The sequence below is a fragment of the Empidonax traillii genome, unplaced genomic scaffold (assembly GCF_003031625.1).
Source record: "Empidonax traillii isolate 1590-97213 ecotype Southwest subspecies unplaced genomic scaffold, ASM303162v1 scaffold182:size1009393, whole genome shotgun sequence".
NCBI lineage: Eukaryota > Metazoa > Chordata > Aves > Passeriformes > Tyrannidae > Empidonax > Empidonax traillii.
Window position 1 is genome coordinate 743,259 of NW_020955375.1, and position 22,150 is coordinate 765,408.

At 39.9% G+C, this 22,150-nt stretch overlaps 1 protein-coding gene and 1 long non-coding RNA gene across 4 annotated transcripts in view; one reads left to right on the forward strand and one right to left on the reverse strand.

Annotated features, from left to right (window-relative positions):
* Nucleotides 1-12,508, forward strand: part of LOC114058692 — a 46,272-nt gene extending 33,764 nt beyond the window's left edge. Inside the window, exon 4 of the long non-coding RNA XR_003571521.1 lies at nucleotides 12,371-12,508. This is a non-coding gene — a long non-coding RNA (uncharacterized LOC114058692). The remainder of the gene's footprint in view (nucleotides 1-12,370) is intronic.
* The window catches only part of DCP1A (decapping mRNA 1A), a 29,471-nt gene extending 10,739 nt beyond the window's left edge, over nucleotides 1-18,732 (reverse strand). For 2 of the 3 annotated variants that reach the window (XM_027886243.1, XM_027886242.1), the window contains exons 1-6: nucleotides 18,557-18,732; nucleotides 17,386-17,426; nucleotides 15,443-15,570; nucleotides 7,900-7,966; nucleotides 3,319-3,457; nucleotides 274-393 (exon numbers count right to left, since the gene is read on the reverse strand). In XM_027886243.1, coding sequence (XP_027742044.1) covers nucleotides 274-393; nucleotides 3,319-3,457; nucleotides 7,900-7,966; nucleotides 15,443-15,570; nucleotides 17,386-17,426; nucleotides 18,557-18,691 — 630 coding nt within the window. In that variant the 5' untranslated portion in view covers nucleotides 18,692-18,732. Of the gene's footprint in view, nucleotides 1-273; nucleotides 394-3,318; nucleotides 3,458-7,899; nucleotides 7,967-15,442; nucleotides 15,571-17,385; nucleotides 17,427-17,516; nucleotides 18,226-18,556 lie in introns of those variants that run through there. The other variant, XM_027886244.1, reaches the window with a different exon arrangement.
* Between the last annotated feature and the right edge of the window lie 3,418 nt (nucleotides 18,733-22,150).

Below are 22,150 nucleotides of genomic sequence, written 5' to 3' on the forward strand. Positions count from 1 at the left end.
CTGACTTCTTCCAGAATCCAAGTTGGCCCATTCAAACATACCTGGATATTCACAGCAGTGTGGACATTTCCTCATATTTTTAAAATGCTAAGTCAAAAGACAGAATTTAAGGTCCTAAAAGTCTTCAAACTCATTAGTTTATTTTTAGTGATAATACATTCAGCAGACAACACTGCAAGCATTCTACCAAAAAAAAAACAATTTTGGTACTGAAACAAAGTTCTGAATGGAAAAAAAAAAAAAGCCCTTCATTTAGGGTTGGATGAACCATACCTGCTCTTGCACTTGTAAGGAAGGCTTTTGTTCTGAAGGCTCTGTGCTTTCTGGCTTTGGAGGATTGGAATTTTGTTGCATTCCAGAACTTGATATAATACTTAAGTCATTGATCTGATTCTGAGGGGAGAATAAAAAAATTAATACAAATACATAGGTTTAAATCTACATTTACCCACTACACAATCCTGTTTACATGGCACATGGACTGAAATACAGATGATGTACAAAGCACTGATTTTTGTGAGACATTGTGGAATTCACAAATTTTAGGAAATAAAAATCATACCAAGATATTCAGAATCTGGTATGTAGTCATAAAGCTCTTACTCTTTACTATTATATTAAAAAAAACAAACCACAACTGGCTTTATACATTTTCACCAAGAAAGAAAACCTCGTATTAAAGAACAGGCGTGTTTGCATTAGCTCCTAATGAGGAAGTTTGCTGCGCTTCTTTAAATCAAGAATCCAATGTAGGAACTGCTTAGAAAAAAAAACCCGATGGAAATCACTCCAAGTGGCTGGAAAGAGAGCTTGTTACCCGCTTATTTCCACCAGGTTTAACCAAACATGTACATATATTTTCAGGTGTTAATTCAGTTTTCTGTGACCAAGACAAAACCAGACAAGAGAGTTGCACTATGACCGTATGTTTACAGATGGAGTCGACTTTCATCTTTAATAAATATATACATAAACAACTACAGAAATTGCATTACAGTTTAAATCACCACTGAAAAAGCCCCAAACCTGTAGAACAATCCAGCTTTCAGTGGATAAATAACACTTTAAGTGTGTGACATAGCTCAGCACTGGACAACACATGATGATTGCTCTGATCACTTACAGCAGTAAAATATGGGTTAAACTTTTTAGCAGCAGATTAAAAAGCAATCTGAGCTTTATTCTTTAATTTTCAAATTCTAACTGAAAGCAATAAATACAAAATCAAGACTATATATTGTGTTTTAGGGACAGAGGTGAGAAGCAAATTTGTCCCATCTTTCGTTAAGCCCCCAACTTGAAGGTCAAAACTCTTTGTGCCTGAAATGCCGGAGGCCTTCTAGTTACAAACTCAGGAAAGGCAGTGTTCTTTTCACTAGAGGATGAGCTGCAATGTGTTCCCATGCTCATACTGAAGTACACACACAAAACCACACTATAAAAAGCATCCATTCATTTCATTAAAGAAAAAAACTCTCAGAGTTCATTCATTTTCACATATGGGCTTGATGTAGTGTGTACTTGAAGGATTAAGCTGATTTGGAATCCTAGATTAAATCACTCAGACCTTCATAAATCTCTTTTTCACTCCCTCTGCCCCCTTCTCATGCTGACACTCTGCCAATCTCATGTGGGCTGCACACAAGGATTACTGTATGATCCATCTGGAATGTACCAGGCAGATAAGTACTTTCTGCTCCTAAATACAAATTCATGTGTAATTACCAAGTGCCATAAAATTATTTAAAAAGTGGAAATTAAGACAGGAAAGGTCTCTCAAGAAGCCATGTTCCAAACAAGTTGGTTTCCTTATCATGTTAGGGTTGGCACATCTTGGCTACAGGGAGTTCCAAAGTTAACGTGCCAGAGCTTTGCTGTTAAAAGCTCAGGGGGTCAACACAACATTCTCCAAAGAAGCTCATTTGAAACATGACCAACATTGTTCAATTCTGCTTATCTGGCAACTGCTATACAACTACAGTCACAGAGGGCTATGAGGGGATCATGCTGAACAGATCCAGCCTGCAGTTCACGTCACACAAAAAGGAAATGAAGTCACTACTGCAGTTTCACCAGTGATCTAAAAGTATCAAGACATAAACACACACACATAAAACAAGGAGAAATCTACCACTCAAATTTTAAAGTAGCTCTGCTGTAACCCATGCCCTGCATATCTCCCTGTTGCATTACTGATACCACAGACATTGACTGTCCACTAAAAAAATCTGCATGCACCCACTGCCTCTTTAACAGAATTTCACTTGTCTGTGATTCTTAGAACTTTGTTTCTGGCTTTTCAGTAGTCTCATATGAAAAAGATTTGAAAATAAGAAGACAACCTGGAATATCCCAAGTCATTTTATAAGCCATCTGATGGAAATTTTTATTATCCAATACTGCAAGGACAAAGAGGGAGAAAGGTTTCATCACATCCTAAGAGGGCACTACCAAAACAGTGTGTTCTTCTTTCCAAAACGGCCTTAATTTCTTCAAATCTGTCTAAACTGTTTGAAAGAATAATCATTCAGGTGTTGATGATGTTTGTGATCTCACAAAGAAACCTCAGCATGGCTCTGCAATGAAATACTCACACACTGCTTTACTACTGCACATTCCTGAATCACTGCACTTGGGAAGAGGCGTGCTCAGAATCTTTGTTTCCTTTTTTGGATCTCCCACACACTACCTTTATATTCATCCTGCATGTATGAATTTGGTCTTCATAACTATATAAAGTAATTCTTCTCTAAGAGAACTAACATGCTTCACTATGTAATCTTGTGAATTTAGCACTGGCCAAAGATAACAGACTGTTCCTTCCAAAATGAGTTAATTTATTAAAAGGACAAACACTGTAGACAGGACAGAAGTAGTAAACTGGGTAACAGAAAGACAGGGGAACAGTATTCTCACATTTAGTCTACAGCTATTAAAAATATGTTTCATGGAGTCTACAGATGTACTGAATGACTCAGTCTGTAATACCACAAGACATCTTTTGAGACTAAGAAGAGACAGATGCTGTTGGGCACAACTTTTATTTGCTATTCCCAGAGACAAAATTTTCTCACAGCAGGAGAAATCACTGTAAAATGGGCCTATCAAGCTACACTTCAAGGTGGATCACATGATCAGTATTTAATCCATCTCGCCCGAAAGCAGAGACTGCTTCCTAGTACAGTGTACCTGACGGAGGGAACAAGGCATCAGTCTGAAAACAAGACTGCTGGAACCATGGCAAAGACAGCCTATCCTTTAAACAAAGCACAGCTGATGAGCTAAAAACTAGTTTCCAGAAAAGAGACGTTTACTTACTCTTTCATATTCATCCTTGGCTTTACTGAGCATTTCCAGGATGTCAATGGGCCTGTTTTCATTGCAGCCATTGGTTCTGCTGGGACTTTTGCTGTCCTGGGAAACCTGCTGTGATCTCTGAGCTTCTTGTTCAACCACTCTGTAACAGGAAAGGAGAAACAGCACTTAAAAATTTTATCTAGAGTTAACATCTTGCAAAAAGCAGTGAAGAAAAAAGTACTCCCAGCATATTAACACATTTCTTCTGCCTGGATAAAAATGTAACACACATCCGACGAAAGTTAGTCAAGTTTTCATTTGCTGCAAGGTTTATACAAGTCAAATTGTCAGATGGTCTGTACGATTTATCTCCAGCTCAGAGAGCACTGGGCTGTCTCTCCCTCACAGTTTACCTACAGTAAACATCACTTCTATAAAACTCTGCTGTTTAGACATTTTTACAATAAAACACATGGACATCCAAGCATGTGATATACAAAGAACACAGGTTATAGCATAGATTAAGATATGTTGTTTTACCCTTTACTTCCATACATGCATTTTTTCCATATTTAGCCAAATCAAGCTGTATCATTCAACAAAATCTATTACCCAACAGTTCTAAAGTAGGATGAGGCTGAGCATTATACAACAAAACTAAGACAGTGGGAAAGAAGAGAGCTGGCTCCCACCAGATGTGTCTGGAGTCAGTCTGCAAGGAGACACAGAGCAAGTAACTCCTCACAGCCCCATCTAACACTGCGGAAAGAACAGCAAACAGTTTTCTTCCTGAGCTGCCCTGCAGTCATTCCAGTACCTGCAGGCTGGAAACACAGTGTTCCTGCCAGCCTCTGGTGCCTACGGTTCACTCACCAATTCTACTCCACTCCTACCTGCCTCAAGCATCCAAAACTTCAATTTAGAAGATAATTAAGATACGCAAGGAGATGATGGTGTCCATGGCACATTTCATTAATAAAAGTAAAGGCAGCACACACTCCTAATCCATATGCAGTTCACAAGATATACATGGCTGTGCAATGCGCTGGAGCTTATCCTCTTGAAATAAACACACACCAGCCTGTAATCCCTTCTTTTTTAAGCCTGCATTAATCAAATATGTTAAGAAAAAACAAGCACTGTAAACAGGGCAGAGCTCTGGAGCTGGCATGTTACTTGAGAACTTGCATGCTGCAGAACTGATGGCTGATGGGGTGCCAAGAGGTGCCGTCACAACAATCACAGGCAGTGTCAATCACTCCAGCCTCCAGTTTCTTTGGGTCAGTTAGGATTCAGGACAAACTCTAGATTTTGTAGACTGAAATTATTTATATGCACTTTTATGTTGATGTTTCTGAGGAAAAAAATAGTTCAAGTCTTGGAAGTTTCTTCCCGGTTTTCTAACAACCAAGCCCCTTTGCTTCACTGGAGTTTAGTTGCAAAAGGGTTAGATTTGGCTTTTAACAATTCAGTGTTTTCAGAATTTTTAAGGACATAAGCTGGTTATTTAACCAGCTTCTGGTTATTAATACAGCTTTCTTTGTAAGCAGCAGACACCTGCAAAGGTAACTCACAATAGGGGGGCCCATCTACACCCTGACAATTTCCAAGAACTGCAGCACGTGCCCCTTTGGAAGGAGCAGCTCAGTACTCTGCAAGTGTTTCTGTGGTGACACCCTGAGAGAACATTTTGTTCAAGCGCCCCACATGGTCACCCAGTCCTGACCTAGGACCTGTTTTAACTCACTCCAAAACTAAGGGTGAGAAAGAACAGTGTAAAAAAAAAATCACAATCCTTGGCCAAAATTTTAAGTGTCAGCACAATTGCATCAGAAAAAAAGAAATACCTAAGGGAAAGGAAAAATTCTGGACAACTGAGGTCACCTGAGTGCTGCCTGAGAGGGAAGCAAAGGCTTCACTCAAGACCCTCTGTCTGCTCTTAACTACTTGGCCCAGGTTTCAATGAAACATCCTCCAACGAAAACAGTACTAGCTGGTCTCATATTAAAACATCTGCAAGGAGTACATCCATTTCACAGAAATGCTTCACAAATATTTCTGAAAAACGTTTCATAATATTTTTTCCTTGTTCATTATGAAGTGTTTGCTACCTTTTCAAAATTTATTTTTTTTGTTGAAGAATAACAGTTTATTTTCTCATGTAGATAATTGTGTGGTAGCTCCAACTCCATCCTGTCTTGTGTAGGTTACATTTAGATGGTGGTGATGGATTAAATGTGAAACTGTACCCCCAGAACTCTGAGATCTCTCCCAGTTCTAGCCTGCTGCCTGTATCTCAGAAGCCACTTTGGGCTGAAACAGGGTAAAACAAGCTCATAAACAAAGCTAAAAATACCACCCCTCCAGATTTATCAGTCAGAATGCAACAGATACACAAATACTTGAAACCCCCAGTTTCTGTCCTGCTTCTTCTAGAAAGCTTATCCCTCAATCAATCATCCTGACTTAACTAGACTCAAGTTAATTGTTTCTGAAGTCAGGAGTTTGATGACTCCCATAAAATGTTTTCATTTCAGAAAATTCTTGAATTCTTTGGGGGGGGGGGGGAAAAGAACAAAAAGTTGAATACCTTTCCTGGGGAAAAACAGTCAACTAATGCAAATGTGTACACTGAGCATGCTCTGTGTGCAATCCAGGATTAAATCTTTTTTAAGCAAGGTCTGCTGTTTCTTTCCATTATATCAGATAGTGGAAGAGGCACACATTCCTTCAGGGACACAGGAGCTGCTGTGACAGTTTGCTGAGGAATATCTGCAGTTAAAGCCTTGAAAATATACCTGGCAGGACCTCACAGAAGGGCAGAGGGGAGGGAGAGAGTGTGAGAAGTGACGTCTGTGATTACAAAGCAAACACTAATTTGCTTTTCTTTTGAAAGATAAGCCACCAAAATACAAATGGATGGTCTGCAATCTTGTTAACTCAGTCTGGCACAATAAGGTCAAGTCAAACAGCAGGGAAGAGAATGCAAATCTCCTTGAAACCTTTTATGGTTCTGTTTTTAAAGTGCTGAGGTACTTATAAAGGCAGTACCCCTTCCTATCAGTGATTAATAAAAGCCCACCTTAAAAAAGGGTGTAAATTTAAATTTCCACTCCAAACAAAGAAAAAAAAAAAACTGTGGAAAAAAAATACTCTTGCAAGAAAATGTAAATATTACAATCCAGCAAAAAGAGTAAATGTGCTTTATGGACTGTTATGCTATGGCTGGAATGGTGTGATACCTGATACTTCTAAAGATTCCTGATGTACCTACAGCCATGGTTGGTGCTGCAGTGCACAGACTCGTTTTACACCAAATGGACTCAAGGTTTGCTCTGTGCCACTTAGACCTGCACTGCAGCTGTGCCTGAAAGGGAAAACATGGCAGAGTCTGAAGGGTTCAGCTCCCTCTCCCACTTCAAACATGAATCATGGCTGTAAATTAAAAGGTGCATTAAACAAAGGAAGCCATGCCCTTCTGTGTTTATAAAGAGGAGAAGCAATAAATGTTTTGTTGTTTGTTTTGGTAACGAGATCCAAGAGTTCATTTCACCCAATGTTTTCCATTAACCCTTATAACAAATCCTTATATTTGGAGAAGCCAAGTAACAGCAAAAAGTTCAACGTAACTGGGCAGAAACAAACAAAAGCAGGAAATGGGAACTGTATGGAGTTATCAGGATAAGAAAAAAGAAGAAGAATTTAGAAAGATCTCGATATCTAAGTCTGGCATTTATGTTGTCTCACACTGCTTCTGTGTGGAAAAGCCAAAATAACCCACTGTAAAAACCCCAGACTAGGAAATCAGAATTCAGCTCGAAATGTCTACACTGTGACTGGTTTCCATATAATTAAATATTATATATTTCCACAGAATTCAATTTTGCAAGTCTTCAAGATGCCTTGACTTGCAAGCCATGCCATGCTGATTAAGGCTCACAATAGTTAGGCAAGTTCAGAATAGTGAAGGGAAGCAAAGCCGAGAACAAGGGATGAGAAGACACTCCGAGCAGGACATCTACATTTTGCATTTGTGCTGGTGCAACAACCCTGTCTCGCAATTCAGGCTCCTTCCTAAGGACACTGAAGATTTGCTTTCATTCCAGAAGTTTCTACCTAGTTCTGCTATTCTCCCATCTCTTTGCTTTAGTCAGGAGTAATAACTCTTAAAAAAAACCCAAACAAACCACAAACTTGTACAAGAAACAGTCCACCACAAAACCAACCAAAAAACCCAACCATCATTTATTTCAATATACTTTCTGTATCAGAAGATCTTTTGCCAGCATCCCTATACAAAACAATTTAAAATCCCTATGCAAAACAATTTAAAATAATGGACAGTGTTCCCGTGTGCTTCCTTTGGAAAATGGCAACTAATACTTCGATTAATTTTTTTTATTACTTAATAGAAAATTTTAATCTTGGGAGTTTGTTTAAATACAAAACTGTAATTTTCATTACTAAAAAAACTGGTACCAGCAAGAATGTTGTATTTCTCCATTTTAGGAGAGTGAGAAAAAAGCAAGACAATTTAACAGGTTCTGATTTTTTCCTGTATTGCATAAAAGAATTACAGAATAAGAAGGTCCCAGTACTTACTTGGCCATGAGCTTTGCTATTCGATGGCAGTCATTCTTGTCATAAAACCAAATACTGTAAATTGACACTAGAAAATAGGGAAAAAAGTATAAGACAAAGAAATCAAACGCATAGGAAAGTAGTAAAAAACTAAAGTGAATTAGATCTGCCACACGAGCACGACCATCAGTTTCCACTCACATATTGTGTGTGACCAATGACTATAAAATAATCAGAAATAGCACCTGTGCAAACACAAATATCTTTAGTTAGACAAAAAGCAAGAACTACAAAATGCTGATACTGCTTGTAAATAAAAGCAGCAAGAAAATGAAGCCTGAACCAGCAGATGCCATCTGCAGTTGCAACCTCCTGTTTTGAATTACTGACTTTACCATTTAAACTGGGCCAAAGAATATCCATTTTTAAAAGCTTATTTTAAAATTTGTCAATTTTTGAAAATCAACAAAAAGATTAGTTGGAATTCCAGAATGACAGTTCAGTCAGGGGCTCTCTGGAAGGTTCCCCATGCAGATGGAAGCAGTACCAAAGCTCCAACCACGCCGTCACATTCATGGAGCAGCTTTCAAACAGACTCCCAGTGACCTCTGCTCTTTGAAGATATCAAGGACAAAGCAATGAGGGCAAAAGGCTTCCAGCTCAGCAAGACACTCAGCCCTGTTCTAGCTTTCAGAACGAAAATTCCACTGAAAGTTGGCAGAGTTGGAGCCCGACTGCTGAGCTAAAGATACTCCATCAGAGGGAGAAACTTTGTCAGCAGTGCCATGTGCTGCTCCTTCCCCAGGAATCCCATCCCCAAGGGCCTCTCCCCACACACAAGCTCATCTCCTCACCGTCCCACTGTTGTGCCAACACCACAAAGCTGCAGAACTTTTCTAAGAATTGTATTGAATCCAACCCACAAAACAGATTTTAAATCTTAACTCACCTACAAAGTTTGTCAATGCACAGTGTGCAAGTACATTAAAGACAATTAGACACTTTATATGTGTTACCATAAAGTACTTTATTTTCTGGAAAAAAACCCAAACGCTTTTAGCCTTTTAAAACTCACGTTTACACTGCAGATCATGCTGATGTTATTATGAAGTTGAAATCACTGATTACAAAAATACAACTTAAAGTGAAGGAAAGGAACATGTAAAAAAAAAATGGTACAACTTTTTTCAGTCCGATGTAGATTTTTATTTCAAAATCAAATCCTTTTCATCCTTCACTCACTTTTTTCCTCCTCAAAACACTCAAAAGCCTCAAGCCAGCCCACTCAAAATTATGTCAAGCCATGGCAAAGAGGGCAATTATTTGCCAAACCTTTTCTCTAGATGTTCCAGTTACCCCAGGCTTACATCCTCAAAAAGCCATGTATGCACCTCATTTCTAGAACAATATCATAAGACAAACTGAAACTCTTTTCTTCTTTTTCTTTTATTCAATAACGACTGTATTCATTTGGGTGTTTGTTCCTTTAGAGGTTCCAGTTGAAGGCAACAAAGTTTTTCAAGTCATAAAGAACTGAATGCACAAAAGACATAAGCCAATACAAAAGCATTTCATATGTGCTTATGCTTATAAGCCATACAAGTCAGTGCTTATGAAATGCTTTTATTCAAATTTACAGTTTAATGCAATGGATTGTCTGCTGCACAGAAACCTATGAAAATTTCCAGTCTGAGCTACTTTTTTAGTCACTTAACATATTTTAGCACTGAAGAAAAGCTCTTTCCCTTCCCTGACTTCATTATCAGACCAACTGCCAAGAGGAGAAAGCTGCTTCAAAAGCATACTTGCTGAAGAAAGGCAGATAAGGAACCTATAACGATATCTTAATGGGACAAATGATACAGTCACACTCAATTCTGCCAGAAACAGGCCTACACAAAACCACAAGCAGATCCAATTCTCAGTATGGTACTGATTATCAGGTTTTTTTCCACTTGGTACTACTGGCAAACAATTGTAGGGAGCCACTGCAGAACATTCACAATATTACAAAGATGTAAAGCAGATTATGAACAAGTAAACTTGGGCATTAACGTACATCCAGCAGGGTGGAATGTTTACCTTCCTCTTTCCAAAAGAGAACTTGTGTACTATCAGTTCAGCTCCCTTGCCCCTGGAGTGTGTGTGTGTGTCCCAACTGCATTACTGTGTTTGATGTATTTCTTACATGCAGTTCTAGCTGTGAACAGCCTTATATCACAGTTGGTTCTTACCAGTTCTTTTTAAATACGAGATTTTTTTTGCTACACCCAGCATAAACATTAGCTGAACATTCACATGTCTAATGGTACCTTTCTCCTTGCAGTTCTTTCAAGAGTTTCACCCAACAGAAGCCACTGAATTAAGTGACTCATTTTTTCCATCTAGTTAAGCACTTTACATCCAGCTTTTCTACAGTGAATGCTGGGCAGCATCTTTAAAAATCAAGTAACAGCAGTTTGTAATCATCAGCAGCAATATCTTTCAGTAGGGTTCACACTACACTTTGACACACCTGAAGTAGTGAGTAACCCATACCACACACAAATCAGGTTTCATAAAACTAAAACAAGTCACCTGTTATCTTTAGTTCTTTTCTGACATATGTCATTTTTATTAGAAACACTGACCCACAAATATTTATCTAAACACATAACACAACTCTTCTCCAAACTTGACTGGATCCCTTATTAAAACTTGATTGAAATTGCAATGGAAAGCCAAAGAGATATTGAGAGACAGAAGCATTGTGGAAGTCGTCTTGCTCAACCCTAACAGCTGGATAGTGCTAAAAGGAAGGCCTTGGACTCTTCTCCATTGTTCTCCCACTGCTCCATGGGGCACTCAGCTCACTGTGCCACTGCTCTGAGATCTGCCAGCACATCCGAACTAAGAGTGGGAAGAGTCAAGAGCCACTGCGAGACAGAAGCCTCACTCTTTGGCAACATAAAATGAAGCTGCATCCCAGAGCTGTAGTTTCACTTCAGTTCTCATTTTTAGTAAGCAGAGAGGCAGTGTCACCACCCTCACATTCCCACAGCTTTGCCATTTACTTGTTTGACCCCAGTTCTCCCCTCTCCCTGATGCCAGCTGGGTGCATTTTAGTCCAGACCAGCTCCTTGATGCTGTTTATGCCTCAGCTTCACAAACGGGCCATCTGAGCACAAGAGAATAGGGGCACACAGTAAGGCAAAACTCCTCAAATGGAACTGTGGCCAGGGAAGTGCACAGGGACTCATCAGCACTGCCAGTTTTGGAGATTCCAGACACTATCACTCACTTCCCTTTGTTTAACCATTTGTGCAGATAAAGCTTCAAAGAGATGATTTGTTTAAAAGTTCACTTAACCAGCTGGAAGACATGATGGAAGAGAGAGAAAAGTTTTATTTGTATAGTTCCAATTTAGGTGTTGCCATACAATGAGGCAGAACAACTGGAAGTGGAGGACAGTAACCTTTCAAACTCCTCTAAGGACTCCTATTCTGAACCCCCATCTCACTCTCATAATGAAATACACATATATGCATCACTTTACACTTCAAATACAGTTTAAGGCAAAATCACATAAAGCCATCTCTCTTAAAGCTTGTATTTCTTCTAATTAGCTGAAGTACCATCTCTCCTCAGTCAGCCCTAGCATCTTCTCTGACATTCCTCATATTTATTTCCTCAGTGTATTACCCTGTGACAGAGATTAACAAATCTTTAGAATGAATAAAAAAAGTTCCTCCCTTTCTTATTGTTTTGAGTGCCTTAGGCCATTTCACAAACACAGCTCACAGCACAATGCCAGGAGCAGTAGCACTGGAGCAATTCCTCAGGTGGCAAACAGCATCTGAGATCAGGAACACTTCAGCCAACTGCCATCTGTCAGGATTGTATGGAATGAGAAGGACTTCTGCTCTGCAACACTGAACCATGGCAGAAAGCCCCTGCAGTTTGAGTGCCATCTTTCAGGTCAAACTATGTATTTTTAGATGTTCTTAACAGTTTTCTATCGTTCCTCCCCTCCTCCAGCTTGCATTGCTGCTTCTGCTCCAGAGATATGAAGAACAGGCTCCTTTCTTATCTCAGCCTAAAGCACTGGGTTAATGTGCTTGCTGGAGAGCCCGCCAGCCTTGCAATCTCAGAGATGTGTTACACTTCATGTGCTGCCAGTTGGGAACACAAGGGATAAGGAGAGACTTTCCTTCCCACTTCTGAAGTCAGTCAGGAGCTCTTTCAAAGACTTTTAATACAACTCATTTTGCTTTTGCTGTTTTGAATACAAGTTGTTTTCATCAATAATACAAGCCCAAAAGACAGCACTTTGTAACTGAGTTTTCCACTTTAACGTATAAACCTCTCCAAAATCCACCATTTTTGTATTATTAACTCTTACCTTGGACAGGAATAAGAAGCAAGAAAAAGAACCCCACCACAAACACCCCCCCCCCAACAAGGACCATTTATTTTAATACCCAAGTTTTATGCTGAGCATCTGTCTTTCCAGCACCATGGAAATCAACCTGCCTGACCTCCCCAGTGAACTGACTTGGATTAGAAACCCTTTTAATCAAGACCAGCACCACCGATACAGAGGAAAAGTCATAAACCAGAAAGGCTCAGAAGAATCGTTCCTGCAGACTTTAACAGGTAAGTTGGCCATTGCTTAAAACTTTGATTTGCTTCTATAATTCAGCAAACTATGAACTGTCAGCTCCAAATTGTCACGTTATAGATGGAGTGGAAGTACTGAACTTTCAGACTGGACTGTTACTCCTGGCAGAACTGTATGCATTTTCTGAAACAGAGTTTAACACACTTTTTACAGAATGCAGACAAGAGAAAACAAGCTTAGGTTCATTTAAAAAAAAGTAGGTCAGTGGGATTCAGTGCTTCATGAACAAATACACTGAATACTCTAAAGAATGTGCAGGTGTCCAGTGGGGAAGTTCAACAAGGATCAAATATACCCAGCAGACTCAGAAATAATAAATGGCATACTAAGTATAATCTAAAAATTGTTACCTTTTAAGAGGAATTCCAAATTTAAAATAAGTTACAGTAAGTCAAACAATCTCTTTTCAATTTGTTAATTTCTTGCTTTGTTCATGTTTGGAGATATTTGTTTTCATTAATTCTTTATAACAATGAAAAGCAGAATACTTTCTTTCTGTTTACCACTGTAAGTGGTACATTGTCTCACAACTTCTTAGTCACACCCTCTATCATTTTTGCTTTAGGGTCTGATGTCTCACAAGTAAATGGTGTGAGCTTTGGGGCAGCATTATAGCAAACCTTTAGGTTCCAGAGTTCTGTCTACAGCTTAACAAAACGAAGTTCTTACATGCAGCAAACTAACCATGTCACTGTATAGTAACAGTGAGTATTTGCAGAAATCAAACACCAAAAATATGATCTAGCATGACAGGCAAATGATTCTTATAGCCAAACAAAAGCAGTGTTTGTATGCTGCTTGCAGAGTTCCTCACATAACCATGAGCAGCTCTGCACGGGCTGGAGCTCGTTACTCGGTATCTCAGAACAGCTCTCGGGCCGTTTAAGACAAATGCCAGAGGTCTGATCTGGTGCATGTAACACACTTAGCCATTATTATCTTCTTAAATCAAGACAGAACCCCAGAACAAAGTGAAAACGAGGAGTTTATAAAACAGCAGTATCATACTCAGTTACAAATATTGTTGACACAGAACCTTCCCCAAATATGCGGTGACATAATTTTGCTTTGATCATCTACTATTTGTACCATGCCCTGGTGGAGTGGAAATCTGTCACTGATCCTGTTACAACTGAACTGTACTGGCAGAAAACATGTTTCTCTGCCCAACAGCAGTATTAATAAACATGGTTTTAGGTTTTGACCAGGTAGTTTGGACCATCCCCCATCTGTAAGCTAAGGAAACAGAATCATCAGTTCAATCACTCAGCAATCTTAACAGGACAACCTGCCCTTAACAGTTTCCAATGATCACAGTAGATTTCTTCAAGGATACAAAAAACCCCACTCTACAAGAAACAGGGCTGTTGCCAACACTGTGTAAGAGGCAGCTTTTCCTCACACAAGCCAGCAGTCCATCCTCTTTCAGTCATTAAGGGATCTCAGCAGAACTTCACTTAGAGACACAGCACATTAAGCCCTCAGAGATACACATTACATTAACCACTGGCTTAAAGCTCTGATTTGAATTAGTCCCAAAAATGCAAAGGTTTTTCATGCCAGCAGGCAACTGAGCAGAAATGGACATCCTTCCACATGAAAAGAACTTGAATAAGAATCCCCTGATCTGCCCATACAAATAAAACATATACATGTTGGAATTTGTCTGCAAATCCAAACTGAGCCTGAAGGGGTTTTAGTTTGGTCTTGTTTTTTAAAGTTACACAAATACCATGCTGATAGAGGCAAACAGCTTTAATAAATTTCAATCATCTAAGTTGTTTCTTTCTAACTAATTCAGGGGACAGTGGCCAGAAAATCTGGAAAGCCTTATGTAAGAAAGAAAACTCAAAACACAACAACTAAATGCAAAATGTAAGGGAGCTAGTGGTGTTGGAATCATAAGGGATAAAAAGCTTAGATGCCATTTTCAATGCTTTTAAGCTTGCGTTTGAACAAAGTGAACACAAGCAGAGGACACAAAAACTGGTAATTCCACAGCAGCTCCTGATACCATCAGCAGCTTCAACAAACAAATGAATCAACTCCTTGCTTCCCATGTCACCAATTTCACAGCTGCAATTCTGAAATTACACCTTTGCATCATGAGAACCCTCTGCTCTGTGGGGTGACTTCTATTTATCTAATTAACCTCATGTGAAGTTCATTTACCCACATACTCCCTCCTCCTCTTTGTAAGGGCTGTGTTAATTTACACTGTGAGCTCTTTGGAGCACCAGGACTTTCAGCATGTACCCAACTACAACACAGCACACTGGGACTCTGGGGCTCAACTCTCGACACAAACACTGCCAGAATTCAAAATGCAACAAGAAGATCCCAAGTACTGTTTCACCACTCATCTGTACCCAAACTTGCTAGAGTTTAAACTGCAGGAAATTTAGAATAGACAATTATCTGCTGAGTCCAAAACCTACTGTGGAGAAAGAAACCTTCAACCTAGTGCCGATCAATTTTCTCCACTTCTAGAAGCTAATGATGAATATTTATTTTTTTGCTTGCAAGAGGAAGTTCTTAGATCTGTCCTTGCTGTTAAATGCTTTCAAAATCTATCAATCTTCATTATTCTTTCTTAGTTTTTATTAGTCCTATAGCACTGTGTATATGTTTAGATTACACTAATCACATCATTAATTTAAAAGAATATAGCAATATTCCATTTTGATAGTATATTCTCTTTTTATTGAAAGCAGGTGATGATCATAATATAATAGCACAGCTATTTAAGTAAATGTAGCCCTGCAGACAGAAAACATCATCAGACATTTCATTGGAACCTGCCCCATTGCATTGTACTTGAAAAAGACATCACGGTAATCAGAAGTGATCTAGGTTATAAAACAGAACCTCAAGTTTATATGGTTTAGAGAAAGTTATACTCACAGCTGGCATTTCTGTAGAGAAGAAAAGGTTCATGGAGCTGAAACTCCAAATCTTTATTTACTGGTTCGACCAGGTTGTGCATGTTCAGTCGATTCACTATCGTAAAACCATGATATGGAGAAGCTGACCTGTGGTTTCAATTAAAACAAAACCAAGGATTACACCTTCATTGACATAAATAATTTTTTGAAACTGAGTTATGAATTAATCTTCAAATCTCCATTGCTTTATTAGGTGGAGCTTTAGCAGTCCTGAAGCTCTCACAATTTTTGTTCTATGCCATTTCTTGGCTGCCACCTAATTTCAATTTCAAACTACCCTTTCCTCAAAGCAGGATTAGGATTAGCATTACAGTTCTACACTGTTAAACTGCTGAATCAAAGATATGCCTCTAAAAAAACCCTATTCAAAAAAACTAGGGCAGGTCCAGCATTAAAATTCAAGTGTATTCAATACTTGACAAGAGATAGTTTTGAGGCATTTTAGAACTCTTTTATTAAAGGAGAAAAACCCAAACCACTTACACAGCACCATTTCCCTTACTGTAAATAGACATGACAATACAAAAGGGTTGCTCTCTTAAATAGCATGAAATGCACTTCTGGGGGAACCATAAGCAGCAATTTCTTCCTAAAGTGAAACTTGTAAATTAAGGAGTTACTCCAGTGTCCTCAAAGTACATATTAAATTATTCAGAATTATACTGCTCAGTGAAATTATTTTTATTATCTAGATACTTGCTGGACACCAGGTTCAAAAACACCCAGCAAGCACAGGAAATTCAAGATAGTTTTAGATGTGTTTTCTCCTGTCAGCATTCAGCTGTGCCTGTACGCAGTCACATAATCAACAACACAGCATGATGAAGGCAGAGTAAAAACCAGACAATTAGCTAGTAAATATTAAGATTTCTGTAACAATCTGTCCACCTTTACCTAATCATAGACAACAAAAACCCACCAAGAGCTTCCAAGGAGAGGGTAAACAATCCTTCCCATCACAGGTCAGTCTTTTAACGCACTTGACAAAAACTGTTTGAAATTATCAGCTAGTTACACAGAAACCCTTTGCTTTGCCTTTTTGTTTGTTTGTTGGGTTTTTGTTTAGTTGTGTTTTGTTTAGTTGTGTTTGTTTGCTTTTAAAGTTTGGTTCACTTTCCTACACTAAGTATTTCCAAGTTGGGAGCTGAAGTAACAGAACTGGCTACTCAAATCCCTTCACAGTGCTAGGATAAGATATTGCAATGATTGAACTATGACAGTCTGTTTCAGGGTGGCTTTAGCCTGCATTATTTCTACTTCTTACATTCAACAATCAGTTATTTCATTTAGATTTTTTTAATTGCCTGTCATTTAAAATTTAAATTCATAATTGGTTTTGTGTGCTCTCATCTCTTTCCCCCATCCCATAGAGCTGGAAATTTCTTTCATGGTTTTCATAAGGAAATCAAATAGCCCCTAAAACCAGACACCCGCACAGCTCCAGCTTTTGGGCAACTTCATCCATTTACAAAAATTTCTGCCCTTTTCCAGAACTAAGTTAGAACAGATTATTTAATTTGTCATGTCTACTGTTTTCACAATCAACTTCATGGATTTTAGGAGACAAAGGACAACTTGGCATTTAACAAACTCTAACAAATTATATTGCATTAACAAAACAAACTTGATAAACTGGGTTTTTAAGTGGGTTCATTAAGTTTTATGATTTCTCAGCAGTACTTTTAAGGGCTTTTGACAGAGTTATTTACCCATGTGCAGAGTTTATTCTCTTTGAAAAAATACACAGCTGTTAACAGCTGGATAAATAAGTAACTGTGAGTATGAAAGCTCTAGTTGAGATACCTGAAGTTTGTTTTCTTAAGGAAGGAAAACAAACATCACCACCACTATATCCCCCCTAAAAAAATTCCAAACTAACCAAAACTCCAAATCAACCCTTACCTTCTGTACACAAATAAGGTCCCTTCTATGTCGGTTTTCTCCTACAAAAGACAGCAAATGCATTTCAGGGACGTGCTTGTTCACACAGTTATGCATTTCTGTTTTACAGTGTTTTAATTACAGAGACTTACAATAGCCTTTACTTTCCATAAGGTTTGACATCACAGGGCTAAAAATACCATATTCTATTTTCAGAAACTTACCTATGTTTTTCTTACAAAGATTAGGGCATTAATCTCACTTCCCAAAACTTGCTCATGCCAACAATCTGATGATGTGATCTACAGTATTCCACAACCTTGCAATGCTGATGCTGCCAGGGCAGCCTCCAAATATGACATTGTTTTCCACAATGTTACTGAAAGGACAGCAATGACAGCACAGCCAGAAACAGCACGACAGAACTATGAGCCCCGGCTGTTTCATACTCCAGTTTCCAGAGCAGTCTGCACCATGGGCTTGTGACCCACAAGCACAGAAACTTCGTGCAGCTCCAGGGCTGAAGTTCCCCGAACTTCCACTTCTGTAGTTGTGTGACAAAAACAGCGCTCAGGCCAAAACTTGTGTTTTAATGCAGTGCCGAACACTAACACCTCTCAATCCTACTCGTCCCGAACTAGGGCGCTGCGCAACAGGCACGAGCAACAACAACAACAACAAAAGTACAATTAGAAAAGAGAAAAAGCCAACGGGCAGCAGGAGCCAAACGGCCTCCGGCCCCAGCGCTGCCTCGGCTCTGCGAACGCCCGAGCGCACACACGGCCTCGCCTCTCTCTTCCTCGCCTCTCTCTTCCTCTCCTCCTCTCTCTCTTCTTCTCCTCTCCCCCTTCTTCCTCTCCTCTCCCTGCCTCTTCTTCCCCTCCTCTGCCTCTCTCTTTTCCTCTCCTCTCCCTCTTCTGTCCTCCTCCTTCCTCTCCCTTGTGTTCTCCTCCTCCCTCGTCCTCTCCCTCTCCCCTGCTTTTTCCTCTCCCTCTCCCCTCTCTCTCCTTTCCGCTCTCCCCTCCTCTCCTCTCCTCCAGCACAAACACCCTTCGAGTTTGTCACCTCCGCGTGGGGAACGCGCCCAAACCCCCAAAGTTCCCCCGGGGCGAGCGCAGCCCCGCGCGGGCCCCGTGCGGAGGCGCCGGGCCGGGAGGCTGCCGGGGCGCGGGCGCGGCCCCGCCGGACTCACCCACTCGTTGTCCTTGGGGCTGAAGCTGTAGAGCGCGACCTGCCCGGTCACGTCGGCGATGCCGGTGATGAAGGGGTCGTGCTGCCGCAGGGCCGCCAAGCTCATCTCCTGCCCCGCTCTGCCCGCCGCCTCCATCTTGGATCCGGGCAGCCCCGCTCGCGCAACGGCGACAACCGCCCCGGTGCCGCGGCGCGCCCGGCCCGCCGGAACGCCCGGCCCGCGCCTGCCGTTCCGCCCGCCGGGCGGGCACTACAGGCTGCCCCTGCGGACCCGCAGCCCTTCCCGGGGTTGTCTGCCCTACATCCTGGACCTAATCATTGATAAAAAAAACCCAGTAAAAGTCATAAAGAATATCCTAGAGCTCCATAAATCTTCCATCTCCTCCTAATGGTTTTAGCACAGGAGGGCCCAATCTAATCCATAAAATTTGGGGTTTCGCTGGTTCTGTTAGTGGTGTTTGCCCACCAAGGGCCAACAGTGACATGATGTCCAAAAATACTTTGATGTAAAATGTCCTGTTATTGACTAACAGCCTTTATTAGAAAAAGACAATATGAGGAAATTATTAAAGTTTGAAAACTATTTTAGAAAGAAACAACATTCTAAGAGCTCAAAAACTGAAACAGAAAGAAAACGACAAAAACTTTTTTAAAGAGCTGGTTTTAAATAGCATCTTAAACATCTGTGCCAAGCTGCTCCTTTCTGCAAGATTATTGCAAGGCAAAGGTACCTTTCAAATTAAAAAGCTTATTGGCAAAGTGTGTGAAATCTTCTCAGGTGTGAGAAGTCCTTGGCTTCATCTTGAACTAAAAGTGAAATGCGAGGAGAGGTGATGAAGAAAGGGAAGGGCTGGGTTTCGTTATGGTTTTCCTCTTTGTTTGACAATTCCAGTTCTGCATTTCACTGAATTTATTCTCCCTGCCTGTCCAACTGTGGTTGCATTGGAATCAAATATTTTGTATCAGAAGTGATCTATGGCCTGTCATCTGCTTCCTCACCCTTGAAGCACACCAAGGTATGTTGGATACTCAGAGCCAAGCCCTGACCTCGGTGTAAACTGTGATTAGTTTTAGCTACTCAGGCTTGTTCTGTAATTATTTTATGCTGCAAATTTCCCTGGCCCTCCTTGGAGCTGTGCAGGAGTAACTGCTGGGGAAATGTTCCTCTGTCACTCCATGTTGCTGATTGTTGCATGGAAGCAGGCAGAGGTGGGATGATGCACATAATGCCCTTTTCATGTTTTCTCTGTGAGTGGGACAGATTCCATTTGTGTTTCAACAAGTGAAGAGAACATTGTGTTCTGTATTTCAGTTATGCTGAAGACATTTTCAGTTTCTGCTGAGGTTTTATAGGACAGCATATGATGATTTCTTACCCTAAGTACTGTTATCTACTTAATATAGGTTAATATTAAGGTAGATGAAGTAATAAAGATCTTATTTTATGCTTTCAGTTGCTTGTGACAGCATGGCTGGGACTCTGTTGATGTTTACTCTGGCTGTTGACAGTTCTGCTAAACAAACTCTTTTTCTGGCCCCTGTTTTTACACAGGAGATTATTTACATATTCCCAAAGCTTGTTTGGGCTTCAGTTACTCCTTTAAACTTCCTACAGAAAAGTCTTCTTCAGCTTGAAGTCCCGTTGTTTTTCTCTTGTTAGCTGAGAATCCTCAGCAAAGAATACATTGCTGCTGTTGGGATGAGGGAGAAGAACTCCCAGTCAGTCCATTCTCTGTTATTACTTCGGGCTGAATTAGGGTCCAGCGAGTCCTGAAAATCCGAGTGACTCATAGAACTCATATTCAGTCTTTGCAGTTTTCCACTTGAAGCAATTGGCAGAAATCCCTGGGTTGGGGAGCTGCTTTGCAAATGACACACTTCTGTTGCTTTGCTTGCAGATGTTTTTCTTTGAGTTGTAAGTGGAGGTAATTCCTGGGCTATTGATTAGTAATTGGATTGTTATCTCTACCTTAAATTTCAGTGATAGTGCCTGTAATTCTACAGACTTTTTATTTGGGCTTAGTCCTAGGTAGTTATCACCAGGACAATTTGCCCTTTCTCAGTCACTAACTTAATGAACTTTTACTTTGCATTTTAGTTCTCTGAGTGGTTTAAAAAAAAACCAAAACACAAGGGGAAGGGGATGATAGAATTTTGTAAGGGCTGCCATTTTGTTTGAAAAATCCTTTACTTTTACAGGAGGCATTACTTGAGCGTTTTTATTTGCTTATTATTGTTACAGCGTTTACTTCAGTTATATTCTTTGGTCTGCTGTGAAAGCACATTTGATCTTTGCCATTGCTGAGGCTGGTAGTTCCTGAAATTCAGTGTCCTTGCTATACCTCCCTGTACAAATAGTTTTTCCTGTGGTGTTTTTCCAGGCTGATAAAGGACAACTGAGAACTGCTGCAGTTAGAGATTATGACCCACCTCTGCAAATGGGATTTGTAAAAATCTCACCTTTTGAGGATTAGCACTGAAGGGGTCTTGCACGCTACTCAAGAGCAGTTTATACCATATTTATGACATAAGGAAAAGTTCCCTTCCCTGGCAGTTGTTTTGATCCTTAGGAGTGCTGAGTGGATCAGAGAAACCTTTCAGGGGAGTTCCAGCTTGCCATGTGCTCTTTCTGCACTAATGCTGCAGCCACAGGTACCTCGTTGAATATTCAGGGTACAAATACTTATTTCTAACTGTGAAAAATCATTTTCCAGCTCTGGAGAAAAGTTTTCTGAATTGTAACACGGTACAGTGGTGTATATATAGCAGTGAGTACAGCCCAGAGGGTTCCAGAGCAGTGTTAATCTAAACAAATGAAGTCCATGGGATAGGATGGTGGGTAAAGGGACTTGTGGTTTTGGAGGGCAATCACACTGACCTACCTGGCTGTAGATATGGAATTTTTTCCTCTTTCAATGCTCTACATGAAATGTGTAACTCCTTTGCATAGTATCTGGCAGGTGTTGCAATACTGAAATCTGAATTTAACCAGAAGTTTCTTTGGTCTCATTTTATCATGAAATAGTTGCAGTAATGATTCTGTGAAATGAATTGGATGACTTTCTTTTTTCTTTCTTTTTTTTTTTTCTTTCCTTCCCTCCTTATCAAACTGATGAAGTGTTCTAGAAAATATGAACCAAGATGCATTAAAAACAACAGCATTTTCTGAAGTAACATTATTTAATGAAGAACAAGGGAAATGACATTAAAAAGCATTTAGCCATCTAGGTGTTCACTGCCATTTTGGACATGAGTATTACCAACAGTTATGGTCCTTCTAAGAGATGCTAAAAAAAAAACATTGAAAGGAACAAAGAGGAATCATTAAATTACAGTTACAATTCAATAAAAACAAGAGAATGAAAATGCTCAATTCGATTTATACAATAAAGTTGTTCCCACAACAACAGTGTAAGACGGTGAAATAGGTCACAGGCAGCCCTCCTTACATTGCTCAATAACATTAGAAGGATTAATCATTTATGGATTATCTCCTAGAAACAATGATCTGGTGCAGACAGGTAATCCAATCTCCTCTATCTTTCTAACCTGGTTTGCCGTTTCACAGGAGGTTGTGGAAGGGTGGCAAGTTTTT